Below are 27,239 nucleotides of genomic sequence, written 5' to 3' on the forward strand. Positions count from 1 at the left end.
ATGGAATTCAAGAGCAGATAATCCACTTCCAGGCTTTCTCCTGATTGATAAAAAATAGTTCCAAAGCTTTGACTTGTTTTTTGAGTAATTTTATGGTACCATCATTTATTTTCTGATAGAATAAAATAAAATCAAAAAAGTACATAATTCAGACTTTTTCCAAAAAAAAACTTTACTAATGAAATAATGATAGGTGCGGAAGAATTAGTGATGTCACCTGCGATGTGATTGGTTAGTGTATTTCCGCCATATTGGGAAGGTGGGAGATCGAGTTTAAGGGTAGTAGTCTTCGAATTTCGTTTATTTACAAATTAAAACCGTGTCAATGGATTCCGACGACAGAAAAGACCGGGAGATATGGGTGCAGAAGGCCAAGCTTGCCGAACAGGCCGAACGTTACGACGACATGGCAGATGCCATGAAAAAAGTCGTCGAAAAGTACAAAAAGTTGAATAACGAGGAAAGGAATCTTCTTTCGGTTGCATACAAGAATGTAGTAGGTGCACGACGCTCATCATGGAGAGTAATTTCGAGTATAGAATCCAAGACAGAAAGTTCAGACAAGAAACAGAATATGGCTAAGGAATATAAGAATAAAATCACGACAGAGCTGAAAGACATTTGCCATGATGTTCTGGTAAGTCCAAGTCTCTAAATTTGGGCTTTAATGTTCGCGCTTCTAGGGTATATTTTGACTTTATAATGATAGGTTAACAATATTTGTTCAATATACTAGTAAAACCATGCATTTATTTTGTTTTAAGTGACCGGGAAGCAAGTGTAGACGGACTTGTACATGTGCAGGAAGATCATAAATATTTGCATACATGTGTGGTTGTAGATTCATCCGCGTCATTGATAAAGATGTAGAAAATTTCGTCATGAGTCATCGATCATAGCACTGCAGTGTGATGCTGTATATCCAATTTGTTAGTCATTTTGGATGCAGTTTAATGCACTGTTCTTTAGTGTTGATGGAACCTCCAATTGCCCAATTATTATGCAATGGTTATTTGCATAATTTATGCAATAACAAATTTTATTGCAGTAGTTACTCTCAGCAGCAGTTTCTTCCTATTTAACGAAATATTCAATTAGGATATGAGAATTTGAGTCATTTTCTTTGTGTTGTTTCTGACTCAAAGCATGAAAAAGGCACAAGACTAGCATATAGCTATGCAATGCATGACAGATGGCTATTTTCTCTTGAAGCACCATGTCGGGATCTTGAAATAGTGCTAATGTATGCTTGATTTACAAGTGTAATTATGGGAGGGGGAGACCTATATGCAACAAAATAAATGCATTGACTGCATGAGCCCATCAATTTGGAGCTGTAAAAGAAGGTCTGAACTTGTCTTGTCCGTTCAAAGCTTCAACCTACTGCATATGCCATCTGTCATCTTGGTCAGTTTTAATTGATAATTTGTGAGCTCTTTCTATGGCACTTAAGTACTGTCTTGCATGACAAATGGTCATGAGCAAAAAACTGTATACTTTACACTTTTAAGGGTTAAAAAAATGATAACAACAATTGCAGTTAAGATAGAATTTACTTGGTCAGCTAATACAGTTACACATGTACATGTACATGTATGTTCAAAGAAGCACAATGCTATTGTAATTTTTGTTTCAGAAGTTGTTAAGTGATCACTTGCTTGCAGAGAGTGACAAGAAAGAACCGGAATCTGACTCAGATAAAGAAAGCAAAGTTTTCTATCTGAAAATGAAGGGAGATTATTACAGATATCTTGCTGAAGTCACCGATGGAGATGGTAAAAATGGTAGGTATCTTCAGTGTTTTCTCAAGATCTGTTTGAAGCAGTTTTCCCTTTTTTAGAACATGTCTGTGTTGTAAAATTCTTGGTAGAAACTCTGCCTCTGTAATTGTATATCAGGGCTTAATCTAGACATCAATGACAAGGAGTTGTAGTAAATTCTGTGTAAAAAAATTACAATATTGACATTTTTGCATAAGTAATCTATTACAAAAATTTCCCCCAGTCAATGATAAATGGGAGAAGATAGCACAAAAATGTTTTTTTCTCATTTCTCCCTCTAGATTTAGCCTTGGTTTACACATATAAATTTCTTTTACTCTCCTAAATTGTCAGTTTCAGTAGTTTTATGCTAAAACAAAATTTTGCAGGGAATGACATTAAAAGGTTGTCTAATGCCCAAACAAGTAAAACTACCAATTGGACAAGTAAAAGTTATATAGTACTTGCCCATGAGAATCAAATTGTTTTCATTATTAACATGCATTTTCTAAAGGACAACCTAGATTTCAATTTGGGCAGGTAGAATTTTCATCAACTTGCCTTATAGGACAAGGATTATAATGTGTTAAAGTCATACCCTGTTTTACTTAGTTTTTTTTGTTTTTTTGTTTTGAAGGGTTCTTGGTTTGGTTGCTTTGAATCAAGCTCGCTTTTCTTTTAGTTTATGATAATGAAATAATGGTCTTTGCAGTTCAAATACATGTACATTTAGTAGCCCATGTGTGTTTAGAATAATATTTATTGATGTGCATGGTACATGTACATTGTATTTCATAATTTGTTTTAATTATGGAAAAAAAACTAGCCTACCCTTATTAACAAATCTCAAGATTGAGTCACATGTCACATGTACATTTTTTATGATTAAGAGGTTATGAATGCTATGACTACAGAACTTTGTATTACATGTCTTTACACAGTGTACTTAAGTATGTTACATAGTTAAAGTGGCTATAGTAAGGTAAAATATTTGTGCCCTCTGGGCAATTTTGATTTTAAAATGTATCTTTTTGTTATAATAATTTAGCTATTTTTTGGCTTTGATAATTTAGTTGTTAATAATGGGTCTTTCAAATTTTGCATTTGCTAAACCATGACACAAGCATATTACTTTGATGATTGATATGATATTTTATGAACAGAGAGTCCTTTGAGGATAATGCCTTCCCTATTTCTTGTTAACATGCATGCATTTTTATTTTTAAAATTGTAATACTTTACTTTCAGGTGTGATGGATAATTCAAGTGCTGCATACAAAGATGCATATGAAAAGGCTGAAAAGTTTATGCCACCTACCCATCCAATTAGGCTAGGATTAGCACTAAATTATTCTGTATTCTATTATGAAATAGTAAATAAACCAGATGAAGCATGTAAATTAGCCAAAAGTGTGAGTAATGTATTGTGTTTTCCTCAGAAATTTGTATTGGCATGATTAAGAGATAATATTGGAGGTAGGGGCCATGGGCCATAGACCTGTTGATGCTGACAATAAAAATGCATCACAGTTGTATGAGGGCAAATATTGGACAGCACTCAGCTTAAGGCACTAGTCCGAATCTCAGGGCTGGTGAAATGATATGTACTTTTTGTTTCGAGCAAGTTAAATTTTTAAGAATATGACTGCATGTACATAACTGTGGTCGATACAAACTTAATTAAGTTAGACCAGGGCCACAGGTTCAAATTAGTGGTAGTCTGTGGTTGGAGACCCTTAATTTCTGACCTAGAAATTTCGTTTACTTTACCCTTGGACCTTAATCTCTTTTTGTTGACATCTACCTGAAGACTGTTGGTTTTCTGCAAGAGAACCTTTGTTTGAAACTTGGAAAATTCCTGGACTTTCCACACTTGACAGTAAATTTGGACTTAGTTTATAGTTTATATATGAACTTGTTTATCATTGGAATTTCAAATGTCTTCTTATTTCCTGCTTAGTCTACTGTCATATAAAAGAGGGGTATAATGAATTACCAGTGAACAGGAGACTCATTTCAGTTTGTATACATGTGTATTAGTGAATGCATTTACACTGAAGAAGAAAGATAGTTTTGGGAACTTCATGTAGAAGTGTACTATATTTTGATTCATGTAACATATTATATTTATCTGTGGTTCATGGCACTATCTTAGATTTATCATATTTTGCAGGCATTTGATTCGGCTATAACAGAATTAGATACATTAAATGAAGACTCATATAAGGACAGTACATTAATAATGCAATTATTAAGAGATAATTTAACGGTAAGTTTGCAGGGATTATTTTGTTGCACTATTTCAAATCCAGATTTTACCATTACAATTTTTTTGACGGTATATTTCCTTTTGGTTTTGCCAATTTCTGCTTTGTAGACATCGTAAAATCATCTGTGAGTTTGGATTCAGTATCTTTTGTTGTTGGATTTTGAAGTAAACAGGAATGGTTTTATTTTTTTGTAGTTAAAAATGTGCATATCAGTAATTTTCTGGAATCGATACATTTTGATTTGTGTTTAAGACAAAAAAAATCTGTAAGCAAAATTAATAAATACCTCGAACATATTGAGTGGCTATTTCTAAATATACTATGAAAGAACTATAACAGTTGTGTGAATGGTTTGATTGCTAAAGGAGTCAAATTTTCATCTAAATGTTGAATTACCCTTGAAAACAAAAGGAGTAGCACTGTAATCCCCAAGTGTTATACCTCCACTTACTTGGAAATTATGGTAATTAATACCTTTTTTGAAGCAACAAATAAGAGTACCTTGACACTATACATGCACAAGAATGATAATGCATTGATTCATTTTGTCTTCACCAGACCCAGTCCTGAATTTTTACACTTTTCTGCTATGTGGACACCGAAAAAAAGTGAAAAAAAATCTACCTGACCAATTTCAATTTTCACCAGACAGTTCGGGCTTTAAATGGATTTGTTGTTTACAGGAGTATTGCTTTGAAAATTGAATTTCTGATTTATAAATTATTATTTTTTTAAATGCAGACGGTCTTTGACAAGCAGTTAATTTAGTATCTGCAACAATATTGTACAACTGTGGTTGACATTAGCATTCTTGCACTTGAATATGACTGGCACATTTCATTTTGAGCAAGTCCAAGTCGTACAGAGCTTGCTTGCTGGGCCACTTTCAGTGATTTAAGATGTATTTGTTTCATCATTTCATAAGGACATTTAAAGTTCATTCTTCGTCAGTTTTTGTCAAATTTTTCCACTTGACCAGTTGAGCAAATTTTCTTATTTTTACCCCTGATCTGCTTTGGTACAGCCGCATAAATTGATAAGTTTCAGCTTTAGTAGTATCATTACATTGTTTTCTTCTCTTTTTTTTTGGCAGCTTTGGACATCAGATACACAACAAGATCAAGATGATGCTGATCAACAAGAAGCACAATGATGATCTTCACTGTATAAACTCTTGTGTTTCAAACGTGTCATGGTGACACAGGAAAAAACTTCAGTTAGGACGAAAATGACCTCAGATCATTTTTAAGTGAGAGTGAATGAACAACGCTGATAAGAATAGGTCTTGTATAATCTATGTTCAAATCTTCACCTTCATATTGAAATTTTGCCTGTTTTTAGTGTCATTGTCAAATGTTTATGTTGCCATGGTAACTACATTTAGAAATTGTTGGTGAATCATTATTTGTGACAATTATTTTTTTCCTCTTATGTCTTTGTTTGCTCGGACTTTTGACTACTACCCTTTAAGTTTCAGGTCATTGTTAAGAAAATTGACTTTTCCCTCCCCCCATTTTAAAAGCTTTAAGAATGAGTGGTTAGATGGCAACATATTTATTATATTTTTTTCTTTATGTTTTATTTTATTTTTTCATTGCTGGAGAGTGTATGGTAGAGTTCATAAAATATATCACATATAAAAGACCTGATAGTTAAAAGTATTATAAACTTGAAATGGAGTAAATGTTCTAGATTATAATCAAAAGGTGATTATGTATTTATCCTATATCTCTATGGTGATTTTTTTATTCGGTAGGAATATAAATAACTAAGGCTTGTCAAATGATGTTTGAACAATGCATCTGACAGTTTTCGTTAATTTTTTTTTTTATTATTCCCAAACGTAGTATTCAATATTTACAGTTATATTCTCTTTGTGTTTCTCAGGGGTTTACCTAAACATCTTGGAATGGTAAAATTAATTCGGGTTTTTTTCTTCTATATTTTAAACTATTTGATGGGCATTTTCAAAAACTTGCATGCAAACCCTTAAAAAAATTATTTGCTCATACTGGATGGATTTCGACCCCAGGTTTCTCGGTGACACATTTTACAATAGATCTGTTTAAATCTTGTGCTTTTTCATGTGATTTGAAAGTCAACTTTTAGTGCATTGAACATTATTGTAAGGATGAATTTATATTTGAGTGATTGGTGGTGGTTCTTTAATTTTGGGCTGATCATCTTGAATGTCATCGTTCGATTCGAAAAATACAAGACAGTTAGGTTCCAAGAAATTTTAACCGTCACGAGTCGCTCAGTATAAGTTTATCTTTAATTGTTTGAAAACAGGAAGTGCTTGTTATTTTTAATATGTTATATTTAGTAGGAAAACTTTAGAGTATTGTAGTAGTAATGTATAAGTTTGGAATCTTTGTTATGTTGTCTGAAGCCAAAAAATTGAAATTGTCATGATGATGAGGGGAGACAAATGCATTCATTTCTATGGGGAGACAATCTTTTCTCACAACATAATACTGACTTGCCATGATAATGTGTAAGGAATAAGATATCTACAGAGGACTAAAGATTTGGCTGCTAAATCATTTGAAGTTCAATTTGAATTTTTACATTTCCCGCTGGAAATTGTATTTGTTGTATTGAATCGTCGTGAAAATAATATATTTTCATTTTGAACATAGTACTGCTTGATTTTGTTTATTAATGAATTCATAGCAGATGTTCAGTAGTTAAAAAAAAACAAGAGGACTTTGTTTCAATTAGTTATTGAGAAATCACACCATTAAAATGTTTTTCTATCAAATTCTTCCATAATGAATTTTTAATATGTTTTTGCGCCATCATATTTTTAATTTTTTTGTCTGAAAAAAAAGGGAAAACAATGTGTGACTAGTCAAATAGTTTTGTAATCAGGTTATATTTTCTTGTTAATAAATCACAGCCAATTCCCCCTCCCTCATGAAAAAAAAACATTTCATTCCTTACTTATATTTGGAAAGAACATAAAATCCAGACTTAGATATATGCAGCTACAATAGGGAAATACTCTTGAAAGTTAATTACAATAAGTCATGCTTTGTTTTCAATTATTGGCTGTATGGTTTGGTTATTAAAATATCATAATGAATAAATGTTTTGTCTACACGTTTTCTTTGTTTTAGTTAATTATTTATCCTTCATTTGCCTATTGATCTGTTGCCGAAGTTGTTTGTTCAGTGCCGCTGTGGTAGGACAATTACCCGAGTAAGGCAGTTACATTGTACACCTTTGAATGTTCATGATTTATACCAAGCTAGTGGTTTAAAAGCAAATGAATGCAAAAATCAACAAATACATGATCACACCATAGTACTTTGATCAGGGCAAATTTTTGTGCCTGTCCCAAGTCTGGAATTTCTGGCCACTGTACGTATAATTTCATTACCCCTTTAATTTACTTTTATGTTGTTGGGAGTATGTGTTGTAGACATAAACTTGCTTCTAATTTCTTGTACATTTTGTCTAATTGGGAATTTTAAAATACTTAACCATTTCATTCTTGTCAGAAGCTGACGGTGTCAAAAATTTAATTAGATTAAAATTCTGAGCAGTTCAGAAGCTGTAACCTACTTACCTGACTGTTCAGAGTTGGGTTTCTGTTGTTGATTAGGCTGCGGTATGCAAATCATTTTTATTATCCATGAACAAATTTCCAGCCCAATTATGGTATGGGGCTGTTGTCATCCATAGACGATTGTTTTTCTGTGCCGTAACTTGAATAGTAGTTATTTGAATTTCATAAACAAAAAATATCAAGAGGTTCCAAACAAAAGGAAGATTGGTATTGATTTTAGAGGTTATTGCTCCCAGAGTTTTAGAATATGGAGCCAAAAAGAAGCATTTCCAATAATATAATAGAAACATCTATCATATTGTTCTATGTATGGTCTTATCAAGCTATGCCATCGGAAGGATTTTTTCAAGGTATTGTTACTAAGTCTATTTAACCCTGCAAAAAAAGTTTGCAACACGTTTAGTTTTAAGTATCATACTCTATTTGTCTATCCTGTATTGATTGTTGATTTCCATTGACAAACATTCGAATTATTTTAAAAAAATAAGTAACAATACAAATCTACATGGAATCTTGCTTATATAGTACTTGATGTTACTATTCTAAATTCAGTCCACTGGAACTGTAGTGACCGATTATTTCTAATGTTGCTGGCATTTTTTATGATATTGTCTTTCTTTAATATGAACTGAGCTAGTGTTCTTTAAGTGGATATATTATTTTGATTATATGGTGTACGTTGAGGTATTCCATGGAGAGAATTAGAGTGAAATTTATGGTGTATTTGTCGTTCCAGTTAAGATTTGACCTTACATTATAAGGGTATGGTTAAGGTCCTATAAAACTAGCTTAACCCCACCGCATACTTCATGCGCCTGTCCACAGTCAGGAGATGTTGGTCATTAATGTGTGTCCACTGAAACATATCAAAAATAAAAATATGTTCTTTTTTTTTTGCTCATTTGGACCTTAAATCATCCTCATAAAGACTTTTCTTCCTCTTAATGCTTTTCATACAAACTTTGTCCAGACCATAACTTTTTGTCTTTTGACCTAGACTTCTAATATTTGGTATGTTGGTATATCCTCTCGGGGCAGTGTGTCGCGTACCAGAGTGGGTGACCTTTGACCTTGACCTTTAACCTCAAGGTCAAACAATACAATTTTGGCAAAATACGATACACAATTTTGTCTGTGCCATTACTTTTTGGTCTTTTTACTTATATATCTGACCTGTTTGACATTTACGTAAATCACATCAAGTTAGAGTGAAATTTTCTAGATTGGATGACTTTTGACCTTGGCCTTTGACTCCAAGTTCAAATGACATACAAAATTTTTGCCAAATATCATACAAAGTTTTGTCCAGGCCATAATTTTCTTTTGTCTATTTAATTAGACATCTGATAATTTGGTATGGGGTTATGTTTTCTCAAGGCGAGGTGCCTCGTACTAGATTGGTTGACATTTGAACTTGACCTATGACCTCAAGATCAAATAACATATCAACTTTTGACTTGATGAGTGTTAATGAGGACAGATGGCATATGACTGATACTAAATTGTTTTTGTTAATTTCTGTATTTTGAAAGAATTCAATCAGACCCAAGAATAATATTTCTTGTTTTTGGTGGTCAACTGTTGACATTATATCCCATTTTCATTTTTCAACTCCCGTTTCACTGAAATGCACATCTTCTTATCAAAATGTCCCAGGATTACATTCTTTTGATATCTGCTAGAATCTTGGTTCCCATGATTACTCTTGTAAACATGAACATGTAGATTCATGTTTACAGAATATTTCAAAATGTTTTATAATTTTGTTGTTTAAACATAATGTCACAATACTGTGACTTACTCAACATGGAATTTTGTGCCAGAAATTTAGATAAGAACAATTGGAAAATCAACATTTATATTATATTATAGAAACATTATAAATGGACAACTAGAGGCTTAAGAGAACTCGAATCGTTCACTGGTTTACCATTTGCTTATTAGAAAAAAATGGCAATGAGACAGGCTAAGTTAAAATTAACTGTATGGTCGAATGCAGGAAATGCTTTTAATAGTATTTTATGACCTGAACCAGAATTTTGGTGAAGGCAACAGTTTTTTAATTATTTTCAAAAAACTCTTCTGACCCCTTTGCTCCATTTTTAGTATAGGCAGTCATATACATTTTTAATGGATTAGAAAACACAAGTCATTTCGAGCACAATACACCCAAGAATTAATATGCCTCATTTCCATTAACTGACCTTATATGGTTTTAGAGAAGATTTTCAAAATTGCACATGTACATGTGGAAAAATTAAGAATTGTTTCTAGAGCCATAACTCCTACATTAGTAGACGAATCGTTTCGAAAATGTCGGTATTGGTCAATCTTTTAATGCTGAACTACATAATCCTCCGAAAAAGGGCAACAACCTTTCAGTTGTTTGCAAAAAATTGCCTTCTGATTCCTATGTTCTATTTTTAGTAACAGGGGTTATGTTTTTGTCATGGATCAAGAATTCCAACATTTATTTTGTGTGGAATACCATACAGAACAAACGTTCTTGAGGAGAATATTTTCAAAGTTGTACATACGAGGAATGCCAAAAAAACTTTTATAGGGGTCAGAACTCCTACATCAGTTGTAAATATCGTTTGTAGAATTTCGGCATAGGTTTCTCTGAATCCTGGACAATATTATCCCCTGCAAGAATTTCGCTAAAGGCAACGTTTTTTTTCTTTTTTGAGTTATTATTTTAAAAAATGCCTTTAGACACCTATGTTCTATTTCTAGTAACGGCGGCTATGCTTTTTTTTTTTTTCACGGATCATAAACTTAAATCCAAACGGCCACTTTGTGCACAATAATCTTGAGGAGAATTTCGAAAATTTGTAAATGACGAGGGACGCCAAGCGATGGCATAAGCTTACTTGGCCTTTGGCAAGGAGAGCTAAAAATAATACGTTTGTTTAAGGGCCTGTTACACCACATCTATTACTTGTAGCTGTCTAGAAACTATGCGAGAAACAAACATGGGTAACCTAAAATTATACATTTCATCTTGTCGTGGTATTAAAGAATAAATTGCCTAATTGTAAAATGCGAACTACTTTAATTTATAGTCAACAAGTTTACATGATTTTCTACTTATTATTGCCCATGTATGAGATCAGAAGTAAACTTTAATACAGTCAATGAAATGTTTTGTTTGTTGTTTGTTGGGGTTTAACGTCCGAGCAGCAATATTTCAGCTATATTCAGACAATGAACATGAAATGGATGATAAAATGAACATGAAATGAAAAAAAAAGGATAGGTAACAAGAATAATAGGGTCAACCAATTTTGACTGCCACTGGAAAAAGGGGGGATGGGTAAGGTCGGGCAATTTAGCCTCCTGTGGCGGAGCGCAAAGGTTCCTACTCCTATCGAATACCACAGCAGGGTTCTTTAACGTGCGAGGAACGTGGCATCTTTCCCAACACGGTGCACCACTATGGTTTGCGGTCAGGTTTTCCGTATTATAGCCTGACAACCCCAGCATGTAACACGCCAGGGGTACCCCATTCCACCACCTGGGGCACACATCCCAGTTGCTCTGTGGGCAGAGCGCCCTAGCCCCCGGCTATGGTTCTGAGCACTATTTAGTCGCCTTTTACGACAAGCTTAGCGCTGCTGCAGGCCTATTCTTTTAACACCCGGACCTGCACGGGGCTCAATGAAATGTAAAATATAGGTTGCAGACTTCGTTTGGATGCTGATTCAATATCCTTGATGCATCTGTATATGACTTCATTTATATAATCCTGCCTTTTATATTCAATGAGGTATGATACCAAAAGTACTAAATCGTGATGTTTTACAAAAAAATTCAGTTTTTTTTTTTGTCTTCTTTGGCATATTCCTTTATTTATTTCCCCCTATATTCAACTATGTTGGAACACAGACATTAACATGTAGGTAGATTAATAAGAGAAATACATTTAGAAGGACCTAGATGAAAAAGGAATTAGAGTGTTAAATCAGGTATAAAAAATGAAATTAAAAAAAAGTTTTTTGAAAATGATTTTTATAGGCATTAGAAAAGATTGCAACAAAATAAAATTTAAAAAAGATTTTTGAAAAAGTCAACAATGGCAACAGACAACTACAACGAACACAAAGTGATGGCATTAGCTCAAATTGACCTTCGTCCCAGATGAGCTTAAGTACACGATGAGAAAACCAACCTCTTCTAACTAAATTCTGTTACACAGAATGTTAGTTTAAAACGCCAGACTTTGATTAATTTAAGTTTTAATTAATGTAAGTTAAATATCATCGTATTGGGGAAAAAATGTAAACTTGACCTGTAACTTATCATTGTGAACTTATCATGTCATTATCTGCAAGCATTTAGTCCTTAAAACGATTATTTCTGTAAATTTTGCTAAGTTCAAGGCCCGTAATTTCGGTAAAATCATCGAAGTGAAACCAAACACAAACTTGTATTGTAACTTATCACGGTTAATTTATAATAAAAATCATGTCAATATCTGCAAATGTTCAGAAAAAATGTCAGGAAAACGGTAATTTCTATGAATTTTGATGAGTATAAAACCCGTAATTTCGGTAAAAATGATCGAAAAGTAAACTTGACTTTTAACTTATCATGGTGAACTTATTAACCAAAAAAAAAAATATTTCAATATCTGCAAGTGTTTAAAAAAAGTTCAGAAAACTTAAGATGAACTGATGGACTGGTGGTCAGATGGACGGGTCAAACACAAAATTATTTAAGCTCAGAGCTCTTCTCCTTTGAAATTAAGAGAACACAGATTCCACAGCAGATGTAAAAGATTAGTACTGCTACTGGAGTTACGCACAATCAGGTGATTAAGGGCAAGTGATTATTTACATTTACGACATACTGTGAGGTGGAATATTGCATGAAATCAGTCATCAACTTAAGCCAAAATTGGGTATGTCATTTGACCATAAGGTCAAAGGTCATGTTCAAAAGTCACACACCTTGGTACATGACACTCAACCTTGGCTTGAAATACCCACATACCAAATGTCAGATATCTTAGTAAAAAGGCAAAAAAGTTTTGGCACGGTCAAAACTTTTGGTGGTATTTTGCCAAAATGTGTATCTTATTTGACCATGAGGTTGACATGTTAAGGTAAAATTTCATCTATTCTGGTATGCAACACTCCACCTTGAGAAGATATACCAATATACTAAATATTAGAAATCTAGGTCAAAAGACAAAAAGCGTTATGGTATGGAGAAATTTTGTATGAATGGCGTCAAACTTTGGTATGTTTTTTTAACATGAGGTCAAAAACCAAGTTCAAATGTCAACCACCCTAGTATGTGATGCCTGGCCTTCAGGTTTTATAATCCAATACCCAATATCAGATGTCTAAGTGAAAAGACAAAATAATTTTAGCCCAGACAAAATTTTGCATGGTATTTGGCCAAAATTTTGTATGTCATTTGACCTTGGAGTCAAAGGTCAATGTCAAACGTTATCCTATCTTGAACATTACACTATACCTTAATGTGATTTACTTACATACCAAAAATCAGATATCTTGGTAAAGACAAAAAACAATATGACCAAGACAAAGTTTTTTTATGGTATTTTGTCAAAACTTTTATGTTATTTGTCCTCGGGGCCAAAGGTCAAGGTCAAATATCACCTACCTAAAACATTACCCCCTGCCTTGGTGTGATATACTTGAATGCCAAAGATCGGATATCTAAGTAAAAAGACCAAAAAATAATAGTACAGACAAAATTATGTATCGTATTTTGCCAAAATGTGTAGGTTATTTGACCTTGAGGTTAAAGGTAATGGTCAAAAGTCTCCCACTCTGGTATGCGACAATCTACCCCGAGAGGATATACCAACAGACTAAATATTAGAAGTCTAGATCAAAAGACGAAAAAGTTATGGTCTTGACAAAGTTTGTATGAAAAACGTTAAAAAGAAGAAAAGTCCAAACAGGGGGTGATTTTGGGTCCAGATGAGCAAAAAAACAAAGATATGCTACATATTTTCATTTTTGATATGTTTCAGTGGAGAGCACCTACTACACACCCATGCATGCATTTAAATAATATCTTCTTGCTATTGTTAGCAAAACTGGTCTGAACATAGTCTTTTTTCATACATTTCAAATTGTCAAAAATTAAGAATTTTGGTTGCTATGGTAACAAGATCTAAACCAATCAGATTGCTGTGTACTTTGTTGTAAATTGTTTTTCCTAAGACATACTTTATTAATGTAATTATGTAGTTTGACAAATTTCCACCATTAGATATATAAAAAAATACATTCAAATTGTGATGTTTTTGTGTTTTTATTAAAATTGGCGGTTGCTAAGGAATGGTCGTTGCTATGGTTACGGTGAAAATATTTTTCATTTTTTTATATTAATTCTTGTTTTTCCGGTAAATCATACATATTGCAAGTCAATTTGGTTCAAATGTCTGACATCGATAAATTACCCACTGCATGCTTCTTAGGTGGACTGCTACTTAAAAAACCTCACGATGTACTAAACATATAGAGAAAAGATCAACAACAGCAACAAATACAACAACGAATCAATAGCAACAACAAAGGGGACCAGAAATACAACAAAAACAACTGCATCACCAAGAAGAGCAAAAGCAAATAGGTCTAAGGGGACGCGACTATTTGATTTTGAGGGCGAGAGCTTGAAAGAATTTTCGACTCGGAACGTTTTAAAAATATATATTTTTATCTTGGAGATTGAAGAACATTTTATTATCCTTCAAATCACTCTGATATCCAAACATTATGCTTCCACACAATGAACATTACTTATTTATGTCAAAAATAAAAATGTTATCGTGAACATGTAGGAAATATAAATACTATTTTGTTCCGTAGCCTCCTCTTCCTAATCAAGTAGTCAATCCTTAACCATATTCTACTTGTAACTATTGTTGGCCCCTCAAAATCAAATAGTCGCGCCCCCCTTATACTCATTTGTTTTTGTTCTTCTTGGTGATGATGGTGTTTTTATTCTAAAATATATAATTGTACTTTGTATCAATAACATCTTTGTTCGGTGTGGTGGACATGTTTTTCGACATGAGCAGAGAACGCTTACCTTACCGCGATGCATCTGGTCCATACTCCTATGCAGTTTCTAGTAGGATTTAACTTATGCTTATGTGTGCCTTCTTTTAATTCAATTCGTGTTATTTTCTGTTTTCTTGGTCTAGTCAAAATATCTCCTGATTATATTTCAAAGCAAATCAAGAACAATGAGCAAAGTTCTAATTTTATACACAATATATTTATAAATTGTATCTCAAATGCGCAACACCCAAACAAAACACTAAGACTGGTTGTGTGGTCTGTAACTGATTCTAAATAAGAAATAAAGGTGAATTATTGGTTAAAGACTGCTACTTAACTACTGTTGAAAATAATTATGTATAGGTCTATATTTTTCGAACGCACCTTAGTCGACGCTATCGGATTTCTTTTGACTTATCATGCCTATGAGTTCCGATATATTTTCCGAACAGATTTTGTTTCAATATGGACGACGTGGAAAAAATTAATACAAATAGAAAGTGATCTCATCCGAGTTAACGAATTGTTGTAGATAAGTTGTCTTTTAGGACAAAGAATATTTTAGCATGAGTAGAGATGGCAACGTATTAGACAAATCAGAATCTCATCCTTTAATTGACGAACAAAACGAAATACCAAAGATGGGCAAAAAGCTAATGCTGTGCAAACTTCTCATTCGAATTTGTATCGCCGTTGCAACAAGGTTTTGGAAGTTGTGTAGCTCAGCGTTACTGATTTTGTTCTTGGTTTACTGGTTGACAGGTGGACTCATTACTTTATGTTTCTTCATACTTGCTGTGATAGGTAAATATGACGTGATATTTCAGTAAGAAAATACTCGGTACATATTGTATATATAGTTTTCCAATCTATCTAACATGGCAGGTACAATATATGAATATCTTCCAAAATTATGAGAAGAAGGCATCTGATGTCTGAATTTCAACTTGACATTTTTTTAAAACATTTTTCTCCTCTCCCAATTCTGGGTATTCATGGTATTCTACCACATTTGTTTACAGAAATGAAGATAGACTATATACATGTACATGTTATTTATTGTTGTAACTACTTGAAGGTAAATGAAACTTGATAGAAGGTGAAATGCACCATAAAATTAAAATTCAAACCTGTTTTGTTCTTAATTGAAGTGTTTAATGAGTGCATAACATTTGACAAGTATTGAGTTATTCATTAAACTAACCACCAACGAAAAGAGAAAAAAAGTAACCAGTTAAGGTACAAGGTGCATGTACTTGTACAAAAGTCACTAGAAAAAAACAAACAAACAAGAGAAAAAAAACAATGTCATACACAAAAACTAGTGGAAATAGTCAGACGAGGATATAGACAGTTTCATTTAATTACATAATAATAGAACATTTGAATGTAATATCAAATTTGAATTTGACTAAGCACAACTAAGTCCATATCAATATTTGTCATAATCCACTTGGTCCAGTCAAATCTTAGTCTGTAATTTCACTTGTGTTGTTGTGATGTCATGATAGTGTGGTAGTTACTCTTGAGTTATACTATAGTAAATTTATGTGCAAGAAACCTCTTTTTTAGCATCTTGCATAGATTAATTATGATCTTATTTTGTTTGATCTTTTTAGGTATATTTTTCAATGCCCAGGACATGCTGCTTTATTACCCCGATCAGCCTCCTAATTCCAGGCTGTACGTTCAGCTACCCAATACCTACCAGTTGCCTTTTGAGAACCACTTTGTAACCACAAGTGATGGAGTCAAGATAAATTTAGTTTTTATAAAACATCCACAGCCCAATGCTCCAACCCTAATATACTTCCATGGCAATGCAGGGAATATAGGACACAGGTTTGTAATAGGCTAATCAGTTTTTTCCTGCTCTTTGAGGAGGGGCCCAGATCCAATGCAATTGGGAAAAAGCATAGTTTTTAATGAAACATCCACTGCCTTACATGCTCCAGTCTTAATATACTTCCATGGCAATGCAGGAAATATTGAACACTGGTTTTTAATAGACAAATTAGTTATTTTCCTGCTGTTCGAGGAGGGGTTCAGGTCCCATGCATGATCCCTTGCAATTTGGGAAAAAAGCATGAAAATTGTGACTTTTGGAAATTTTCTATTTGCATGAGGATAAAGATTTTTTTATACATTGTTTTAAAATCAAGGTCCTTGATGAGGACCATTGCAGTTCCCATTATATTGAAGTCCCTGAGGTACATTTAACCTCTGGATGGCAAATTAGGTATAGTAGAGTAGTGAGACATTTTAGTACATGTATCGGTTATGCAACTACAACATACAAATCATGGGAATTTCACTGCTGAAATTTGAGAAATTTGGAGCATACAGTGTATTTATTTTTAGGAATAGGGCTGAAATTGGGCCTCAAAATACGGGTGGGAAAGTCACTGCCAGTAATACATGTATTTGTGATGTCTTTTAAAAGTGTTCGAACTCTGTATTCCAAAAAGATAAGGTTTAGACAGGTTTCATTGATATTTTGGTACATGTACTAGTATTATGTGTGCTTATTTATGTTGTTGTTGATAATATTTGTTTATTTAACATGTTTTCAACATGACGAGAAAAAGTTGAAAAAAATACTAAATACTCTGTTTATCACTGTTTTGCTGAAGTGTAAGGTATTAATTTTCTTTCATTTTCAGTTTTCCTAACCTAAATATATAAGTTTTATAAGCACTGCACAGTTTCCTTTCTGGACTATTATTTGGCGGAGTGCTATGTGACGTCACATATGTTTTGCAGTTATAGGATAATTTTCATTCTCAGTCAACTGGCCTGGGATTGAAAATTAATGTATAGCAAGATCAAAGGGATTTTAAACAAAGCAGAGATAATCGTTACACAAAGACAATTTGAAACCAAAAATTAATTTAAAACGTAAGTTATAACATCAAGAAAACTATGTACAATACAGTGTAACAATTTTATAATCTCCTTTAAAAAAATATAATATGTCAGCTTTAAGGATACCTAAAAGTTTGGTTTTCAATTTGAAGTTCAAAGAAATACCATATGATTCAAATTTTCAAATAATTTGGTTAGTCTATCTACATGTACATACAATTTATATTTGACTTTTTTTTAGATTAATGAATGCCCAAGCACTATTTGCTCAATGTAATTATAATATATTATTGGTGGAATACAGAGGTTATGGTAAAAGTGAAGGGTCACCAAGTGAAGGAGGTATATATCTAAAACAGAAATTTCATTGTTTTCAATTTTATGTGACTGCAAATTTTTTGGGGTTGTATGTTGGTGTTGTAGTTAGTATATCGGTCGACATGGAGGTAGACTTAGGGTAGGGGACATAACTTTCGAAATCAGTGATATGTTTGTAACATATTCAATTTCACCAAAGTCCATCAAGCTTTCATGTGATGTAGAATGAAATCAGTCCAAGTTACATTGATGCTTACATGAGATTTATGTAAAATTCTGAATACAAACATTCCAATGATTTGTAAGAGTTGTGTCCCTTACCCTAGGTCTACCTCCTTAATATGAAAATAAAATTTTTCAGGGTTGTATTTTGGTATATTGGTGTTGTAGTTAGTATATCAGTCAGGGCTTTCATTATCTTTTCAGTGAACAGGCTTAACAGAGAAAATGAACCGTCTACATCTTAAAAATGTATCAAAGGGGGAATGGGGCCCATTGTGATTTTGAACGGTCCATTTCCACTTTTTGAATCGTCTACATTTTGACAGTAGCTGGTTCTTAATGAAACCTCTGATCAGTCGATATGTTATTCTGTGGCAGTGTACCATTCTCCCTTAAGGAGGTAGACCTAGGGTAGAGGACATAATTCTTGAAATCAGCGATATGTTTGTAACATATTAAATTTCACCAAAATCTATCAAGCTTCCATGTGATAGAGAATGAAATCAGTCCAAGTTACATTGATGCTTACGTTCCAATGATTTTTAAGAGTTGTGTTCTTTACCGTAGGTCTACCTTAAGAAATGTCTGAAATGACTTAGGGATAGCATTTTAACAATGTATTTGTTAGAGGCCAAAAAGGGCAAAAATTTAAACATTTTCCTTGTTTTTCGGGCAAAACTGGAATAACAGTGTATGGAGTCTCACGTGACATGGAATACACAATCTATTTTTAAAACGTAAACAGATAAGCAAATACACACATGATAAAAGCATACATTAACGGTGGAAACATAATAAAAGAAGACACAAAAGCTGTGATAAATATACAATCAACTATGACACATGAGTATTGCTTCAATATCTGAATTAGGTGCACTTTTGGTGCAGCTGCAAAATGTCTAAAAAGGTCTGACAAAATTTCCAGACCCTTGGTGTGGACCTCTATGAAATCATAGTACATGTTTTATACCACAAAAGGAAGATTTGATAGATATAAAGGATACTGGTACAAACCTTGTAAGATTTGGGGTCAAAAAGCCCCAAAAACGGCTCACAAATGATTTTTTTTTTAACTTTGTTCGAATTTGTTATCTTTTGGCTAATTGCATTATTAAAGTTATTCTACTATTTTCATTCTAGTCAGAAGCTTATAATGTGCCAAAGTGAAACACTGAATTATAATCCAACTTCAGAGCCTTATATCTATCAAATCTATACACAAGGAATCTTTGTTAAACACTTTTTTACGCCTGCATAAACACACAGAAGTACTTTATTTTCATAAATTTAAAAATTCATAAGGGGGCTTATGACAGGTTTCACTGTATATCTTGTCATTTCAGGTCTTTACAAAGATGCAGAAGCAGCCATGGACTTTATATTAAAAAGAACTGATATAGATCTTAGTAAAATTATTGTGTTCGGACGATCTCTTGGCGGTGCCGTGGCCATCTATCTAGCCTCTCAGCCATTCTATGCACAACAGATAGCTGTTTTGATTGTAGAAAATACTTTTACATCTCTACCAGAGATTGGTAGAAATATTTTTAAATTAGACTTTTTGAAATATGTACCAGATATTTTATTTAAGGCAAAAGTAAGTACATGTAGAATTATGTTGGTTTATTACTGTTTTCAGTATGATTCTGTCTAAAAACCAGACATGAAATAGTTTATCATATCTCAAGATAATCAATGAAAACGTGCAAATACATTCGTTACATCCTGAAAGCAACTCTTCCTTTGTTCATTGGATCTGCTATATATATAGTGAAGAATTTTTTTGAAACATTATGGTGTAAAAATTTTGGTGGGAAACCTTCCTATACTTTTCTTTAGTAGAACATAACTAAATGTGCAGTGTTAATATCTGCAGTGGAAAACTTTCATTTGCACTGTTATTTTTATATTAAGTTTCTATGAGGCCTACTGAAGATTTCCAAAAAATAATTGGGGATTGAAAATGTATCGTTAATCATAAGCTTCTGCCTTGTTTAAAGGCAGAGCTGTATTTAAATATGTATGAGTTAATTCATTTCATTTTTGCTACTAACTGTGGCCATTTTTGGTTCCACTAGGCCACTTTTCATGAAACCTTTGTGGGAGTTTTTCATTTTTCCCAATAAGTTATGAGGATCTTGTTAACATTGTTGGCAAGGGAAAAAAATCATTTTTTTATTTTTTTTATTTTATTGATATGGCAAAAAAATGGGAGTTTGTGGGGGGGGCTTAGAACCATAAAGTTATTTTTATTATTGGCCTAAAAAAGAGACTTATACCCGAATAAAATTACTTCAAAGGCAACTTACAAAAAGAAATTGAAAGTCTGTTTTAACTATTTAAAGAGGTAGACTTACGGCAAGGGACACAACTCTTACAAATCATTGGAACATTTGTATTTGGCATTTTACATCTATATCATGTAAGCAGCACTGTAACTTGGATTGAAATCATTCAGTTTCAAATGAAAGCTTGTTAGGCTTTGGTGAAATTGAATATGATGCAAGCACATAACTGATTTCAAGAGTGATGTCCCTTACCTTAGATCTACCTCATTAAAACATTGTGTTGTATGTACTTTTTGTATATTCATCTTGTTGTACAAGTATGCCCTTTTACTGGGATTCTAATTGTCACATTCAGAATTGTTTTCTCTTTAGTTGTTTAACCCGTGTTAATTAACTGTCCGGACTTTGGCGTGACTTGCCAGTGTTCTCCCTAGAAAAGTCAAATAGCATCCTTGTAAACTAGAAAATTTGGATAGCATCTCTTTTCCATTGAAATTATAGCAGATCATTTTTAACATTATCTACAGGAAAGTCAGTTCAGATAGCATCACATCAAATTAAAAATAGCATCATATTACCATGATCCTAAATGGCACAGGGGAGAACACTGCTTGCCATAGAAACTTGAAATTTTTAAACAAGATTTACATAACTGCCCATTGGGGATAAATCACAGCTTATACACCAAAACAGTTATGGAAAACAGTATTCATAAAATAATATGACAGGATGGATGTAAGAGTTTAAGAAAAAAACAATCCTGACAAAAAAATATTGCTGACCCCCTGTGCTGACCATATTATTTTTTGTATATTTTTCAGTATAGATCTATATTCAGATTAACTGGTATACATGTGCCTGTTTTATTTATGTCTGGTTTAGCAGATAATTTGATTCCACCAAAAATGATGGAATTGTTACATAATGTAAGTATATAACTTGTATTTGTAGATGACTTAACACATTATAATGATACCCATGCAAACTAAATTTGGGGAGAGGTACATGTACCTTGTCCGTCCTTGTCCACATAGCTTGTAATCAGAGATTAAAACTCCTAGAGCATTCATCAGATTTTGATGAAATTTTATAGGCTGGTTAGGCATAATATGTAGATAATTATAGTCCTTAAAATTTTGAATCCATCTTCAGATATGATTTTTTTTATGACCTTAAATTAAAAGAAAAAAAAAAAACTTTGTTTATAATCTACTATAGTTCACAGGAAAATGAAGAAAGTGATATGCAATATACAGAAACTTAAATGAAATGTCTTCAGAATTAACAAGACTTTGTGATGTGGGCCATGTATTCTTCTAGGATTCTTATTGCTGCTCAGACGTTAAACCCTAACAATCAATAAATACTTCTAGGATTCTAGACATGTTATTTCACAGATTTGTTATCCTGATAAAATAGAGGAATATACATTTATTTACAGTATGTTTAAAAAACGAGGTACACTGAAGAGTGTTTTTTGCCCCCTTCTAGTCTGACTTTCCAAACATAGTAATATTAACATACCAATTAAAATTTACTAATCAGCTAGTGGACTTAATACAGTAAAATTTGATTCAGATTTTTTAGTTCTTGTCAACTAACAAGTAAAAAATTTAATTGTTTTTGCAAAAAGAGCTTAATAATTTGTTATAAAATATCAATGTGGTACCTACTTTAATGTAGATCTGCCATATCTTCATGAATTGTGATCAACAGATAAGGCTTAAGAGTATTCTGTCTACATTGGCTCTTGCACTTGTTTTTTCAGATCAGAAGGATGATTTACTTACTGGTTTCGGAAAATTTAAGAAAAGGAGCTATTTTTACCAGTGATTTTTACCCTAGTATGCAGTACTAATTAGTTTTGAAAATGGAGAATTAAATATATTGATGTAACACTTCTATTCTGGAAGTAAAACTTTCTTTGGACTGTTTCATTGATTTTCACTAATTTGATAAAGGGGCAATTTCCACCATAAATGCATCTCCTCCTTTATTTTCCAGGCTGCTGTGAGTAGAAGAAAACGTATTGTGAGGTTTGCTGATGGAACGCATAATGAAACCTGGATGTCACAGGGATATTATCTAGCAATGAAAAATTTTGTAAATGAAGTAAGTCAATTTTAGATGAATTTTAAGAAACATTTTTGCTCTGGTTAATTGCCCTTTATATTAGATGTGCAGGTGCTAAACACAAGCATTAGAAAAACCATTAATGTTGCATTGAAACTGTTAAAACTGCATTGAGTTTAGACATGGTGAAATTGAAGATTTAAGGGTAGAACTTGAGGATGTGAGACAAAAATTTTAATTCAAAATCTTATGTTAAGCCCAGACCTGGTTGTATATGTTTTAGTTACTTTATGTTCTTTGTTGTGTATGTCTGTTTTCCATGTCTGGTCTTTGTCCCTGGATTACATTCTTTTGATTACCGCTAGAACCTTGGTTCCCTTGATTACTCTTGGGCATATTCTGGACAGATTATTTTATATAGTGCACACAAGGTTTTTCTTCATGTGTTAACAGAATGGCTAATTACTGTTAATGTATTAATTTTCACTATATTGGCAGTTGACTGAAAAGCGTGAAAAAGAGTACCCGCTTATATGTTTACTTGACAGAAAATAAGCAGCAGCGATAATTAATGCGTTTACAGTATTTGTGATTGTGGTAGCGTGGACCTATTGCTCAAGTTGATAAATGTCCACTAGATATGAATTTGAATTCAAATATTGATCTACTGTGAAAGTAGTTTAATTCATGGATACCAATTTTTGTGGATTAGGGAAGAAACACAAGTTCATGGATTTTTGAATTTGTGGTTCTGAGGTTTTCAGTATACACATCAATGAAAATTGAAAAATTGGTACCCCACTTAAATATAGGACTTTTACAGAATTTTTGATACAGATTATTAATAATTAGAACTATTTGTCAAATAGTTATATTTCCATAATTCTCTTTTATAGGTTTTAAATACAAGAACCTACAAACCAGATAAGGATACTACAAATATAAATATGACAACAGTTTGATTACAGAATGCTGTCACAGCATTGAACAACATTCCTCTCTGTTCAACAGGCAGCCTAAGAGCCAAAAATATTTATGTGATCGAAAACTGTCTTTTGACTGCTGAAATTGTACACAGTTGTGCTTGTTGACTTTGTCATTTTCATTGGCCGGTTTACGCAGTGGACAATTTTGCTTAATTGAAAATAATAATTACCATATTTGATTAATGTGACTTTGATGCATATTTTTCATTTATATTTTTATTAATTTAATGTGTCCAGTTTCCCCATCTAGTCTTATCCCTGGAATATATTCTTTTGATTTCCACTTGAATCTTGGTTCCCTTGATTACTCTTAGTAGTGTTAACTTTTCCTAAAACTGAACAAATCTAATTGTATTTTTTTTCTAATAATTTTTTTTTCAGAGGTAAAATTGATTATGAAGTCCTCCTTGTTCTTGAAAATTTGTATGCAGGAATTAAGCATTTTAGATGGGGCATTTATTTTTTAGGTAGGGAGGGGGGATTAAGCTTTATTGGTGTTGATATGTTACAAAACATTAACTAGGAAAAGCTGTTAGCAATGCTCATATTTGATTCCCCCTCACTCCCCCATTTGATAAGATGTACCTTTAAACCTCCATATTTGATTCCCCCTCACTCCCCCATGTGATAAGATGTACCTTTAAACCTCCATATTTGATTCCCCCTCATTCCCTCATTTGATAAGATGTACCTTTAAACCTCCATATTTGATTTGGATCAAAATCTGAAATAGGAGGTGAGTTGCACCATGGGAATGTGTAATAAAGATTCAGTGAAAGTTTCATTGAAATCCACTTAGTGGTGTAGGAGTAACCAATAACAGACTGGTTCCCTTTGTAATGGAAGGAAATACAGACAAAAGGAGGGACGGACACCCCTATCACTCTATACCTCCACTTTGCAAGTGGGGGTATAATAAAAGAATTTTTTAGATTCTGTTCCTATATCTTTCTTCATGTTATTCAATAGAGAGACAACTTTTTGTCGCCTTTTAAATGATTCTTAAATGCTATATTGTTCATGTGAAGTTCTCATTGATTGAGCTTTATATTTAATAGAAGAGGAAACATTCTTTTGTTATTTGCTTTTTATAGTGATAATTGTTTAAGAGTTTGAAACTTGTCAAAACCTAAACCTTCTGGAATTCAAAAATTGGTTGGATCAACACAGTAGTCTGGTCTTCCCAGGTTCCCTGTCTAAACCTAAACCTTTGGAATTCAAAAATTGGTTGGATCAACACAGTAGTCTGGTCTTCCCAGGTTCCCTGTCTATACCTAAACCTTTGGAATTCAAAAATTGGTTGGATCAATAGAGTATTCGGGTCTTCCCAGGTTCCCTGTCTAAACCTAAACCTTTGGACTTCAAAAATTGGTTGGATCAATAGAGTATTCGGGTCTTCCCAGGTTCCCTGTCTAAACCTAAACCTTTGGACTTCAAAAATTGGTTGGATCAATAGAGTATTCGGGTCTTCCCAGGTTCCCTGTCTAAACCTAAACCTTTGGACTTTGGTTGGATCAATAGAGTATTCGGGTCTTCCCAGGTTCCCTGTCTAAACCTAAACCTTTGGACTTTGGTTGGATCAATAGACTATTCGGGTCTTCCTAGGTTCCCTGTCTAAACCTAAACCTTTGGACTTTGGTTGGATCAATAGAGTATTCAGGTCTTTCCAGGTTCCCTGTCTAAACCTAAACCTTTGGACTTTGGTTGGATCAATAGAGTATTCGGGTCTTCCCAGGTTCCCTGTCTAAACCTAAACCTTTGGACTTTGGTTGGATCAATAGAGTATTCGGGTCTTCCCAGGTTCCCTGTCTAAACCTAAACCTTTGGACTTTGGTTGGATCAATAGAGTATTCGGGTCTTCCCAGGTTCCCTGTCTAAACCTAAACCTTTGGACTTTGGTTGGATCAATAGAGTATTCAGGTCTTTCCAGATTGAAATAAATGATTTAAAGCAATATAACAGAACTTTCAAAAATGTCTGGTTCAGACAGGTTTTCAGATTATTCAGGGTTTGGTTTAGACAAGTTTTACTGTATTGACATGGTATGATTTTCAGTCAAATTAAAGTTCGTTCCTCCAATTTTTATATGTTTTCCCGGAGTAAATGTAAAAAATTAAAAAAATGCAAGGTCTAATTTTAATTTATAACAGCTTGTTCAAGTGTATTTACTTGTTATGTCAATGTTTACCTCCATTTTCTACAAAGGTTGCAAGCTAAAAGACATTTAATTGAAGATGCTTATCGTGGTAGTATTTCTGTTGATTTTACTTGTTAATGTCTTAGGCGTCCAGGGATTGAATTTAAGAAATTTTTCCACTAGCTAAATTTAGCAATTACTGTTTTTTGGGGGGTTATTTCTGAACTGAATTTATGATATATATAGAATTCCACAAACAAATTTTGGCAAGTGGAAATAATTTCTACTAGCAAAGTTGAAGTTTAATTTGCATGTAGCAAGTATTTCCCCTTAAATTTGATTCCTGGTGCAAGCTTTTCATTTCCGTTTGCTTATTTAGAGTGGTTGAATGAAAACAGCAAGATGCTTACAGTGTCATAAAAATGAAAGGGCAACATCGTCTTTGTTTCTTTTTTTAAAATGGAGTTATTTGAAGAAAAAAGTCTTCTTTACATACTTGTATTCATGTGACCGTTAGTTACCATGGTAATAATCTGTTTATATTAGGGCACTTGTTAGTTTCTGTGATAATACATGTGATGTAGAAAATGTTCTTTGATTTTTCTTCATTTTATTTTATGTATGTCATTTATGAAAGTTGTGTCTGATAAATTGACAAAAGAATGTTAATAGCTTTCAGGGGTAGATCAGAGATTTTTAAAAGAGGGAGAGGGTTTCCAGGCTGTTGTTTACTCATTTTTGCCCAAATTTTGCCAGAAATTAACAAAAGTTTCCATAAAAAAGACCATGTTACCAATTTCCAACATTATTCACAGGGAAAACCAGGATCCTAAAGAAGTTATTTATACATAATGTAAAATGGAGTACTGTAAGATCCTACATGCAGAGGACTTTCAACAAATTTAAAAAGGAGGCAGAACCAGAAAAATCCACAGTCAGCATTTGGTCCTGTTGTATTGGTTACTACGAAATAATGATTTTCTTAATTAACTGGTTTAGTTGGTGAAATTTATTGACATCATCACTTTTGTAGGAGTAATTGTATTTGAATGTTGTCTTATGATTGGATATTATCTTGTTATTTGTTAGCATGTTATAGGGAAATTATTTAATATTTTTTGAAAAAAAATGTTAATAAAATATTTATAACATCAACTATTTGTTCAGTTAAATTCTTTCTGATTGTTACTGCTGTCAAAGGCTTCCATAGATGAGGGGCTTTAATTCATGGACATAATCGGTATTAAATTTTGTGGTTTTAAAAATTAACAGTCTACATAGAATTTAGCTCACCCAAGTTTTTTTTTTTTTAAATAAGTATTAATTTTCCTCGTTTTATTTTAATAGTGGGTTAACCAATGCACAAAACAAAATAAATTATTTGAAAACAGAAAAATGAACAATGAGCTTTATTTAGGCATCACCTAATGAAATTCCTTCAAGATTTTTTAAGTAATTGTACAAATGAAGGGCAGTCAGACAGATAGTGCCATACCTTATAACCCGCCATTAGACAGACCATTTTGAATATTTCTTTTTGATATTTCTGACTTCGACTTCTTTTTTTTTTATTTTGAGCAGAGGGAAGTTACCTTCGAAGCTGACAGACTTGTTTACTGTCTGCTTGGAGCAATGGACAGCAGTTGACTTAAAATTCAAATATTTTACTTATTGTAGCTGTGGTAAGTACTTGGTTACTT

General features: G+C 32.9%; 2 protein-coding genes across 3 annotated transcripts; both read left to right on the forward strand.

Annotated features, from left to right (window-relative positions):
- Positions 1-234: 234 nt before the first annotated feature.
- Positions 235-7,138, forward strand: LOC148598002 (14-3-3 protein zeta/delta-like). 2 transcript variants are annotated; one of them, XM_088559885.1, is made up of 5 exons: positions 235-637; positions 1,637-1,784; positions 3,009-3,172; positions 3,934-4,029; positions 5,124-7,138. In XM_088559885.1, the coding sequence occupies exons 1-5, from the start codon at positions 326-328 to the stop codon at positions 5,181-5,183; spliced, it is 780 nt and encodes a 259-aa protein (XP_088416011.1). In that variant the 5' UTR covers positions 235-325; the 3' UTR covers positions 5,184-7,138. The 2 variants fall into 2 exon arrangements, with proteins under 2 accessions (XP_088416011.1, XP_088416012.1); XM_088559886.1 differs by having other exon boundaries at positions 1,640-1,784.
- A 7,937-nt stretch (positions 7,139-15,075) lies between these two features.
- LOC148598003 (protein ABHD13-like) lies at positions 15,076-26,694 on the forward strand. The gene is made up of 7 exons (XM_088561127.1): positions 15,076-15,454; positions 16,270-16,492; positions 17,757-17,857; positions 19,399-19,652; positions 21,165-21,269; positions 22,348-22,455; positions 23,313-26,694. The coding sequence occupies exons 1-7, from the start codon at positions 15,217-15,219 to the stop codon at positions 23,376-23,378; spliced, it is 1,095 nt and encodes a 364-aa protein (XP_088417253.1). The 5' UTR covers positions 15,076-15,216; the 3' UTR covers positions 23,379-26,694.
- Positions 26,695-27,239: the final 545 nt, after the last annotated feature.

This window comes from Perna viridis, chromosome 14 (assembly GCF_037379345.1).
Source record: "Perna viridis isolate PV_CMFRI_1.1 ecotype Kerala chromosome 14, ASM3737934v1, whole genome shotgun sequence".
NCBI classification, from domain to species: domain Eukaryota; kingdom Metazoa; phylum Mollusca; class Bivalvia; order Mytilida; family Mytilidae; genus Perna; species Perna viridis.

What these genes read in the sequence shown, in the direction of transcription:
- LOC148598002 (XM_088559885.1), top strand. Translation starts at nt 326, where the DNA reads ATGGATTCCGACGACAGAAAAGACCGGGAGATATGGGTGCAGAAGGCC. An exon ending in ACATTTGCCATGATGTTCTG is followed by an intron (nt 638 to 1,636) that starts GTAAGTCCAAGT and finishes TTTTTGTTTCAG; the next exon opens with AAGTTGTTAAGTGATCACTT. An exon ending in CGATGGAGATGGTAAAAATG is followed by an intron (nt 1,785 to 3,008) that starts GTAGGTATCTTC and finishes CTTTACTTTCAG; the next exon opens with GTGTGATGGATAATTCAAGT.
- LOC148598003 (XM_088561127.1), top strand. Translation starts at nt 15,217, where the DNA reads ATGAGTAGAGATGGCAACGTATTAGACAAATCAGAATCTCATCCTTTA. An exon ending in GCAGGGAATATAGGACACAG is followed by an intron (nt 16,493 to 17,756) that starts GTTTGTAATAGG and finishes ACTTTTTTTTAG; the next exon opens with ATTAATGAATGCCCAAGCAC. An exon ending in ATATTTTATTTAAGGCAAAA is followed by an intron (nt 19,653 to 21,164) that starts GTAAGTACATGT and finishes TATATTTTTCAG; the next exon opens with TATAGATCTATATTCAGATT.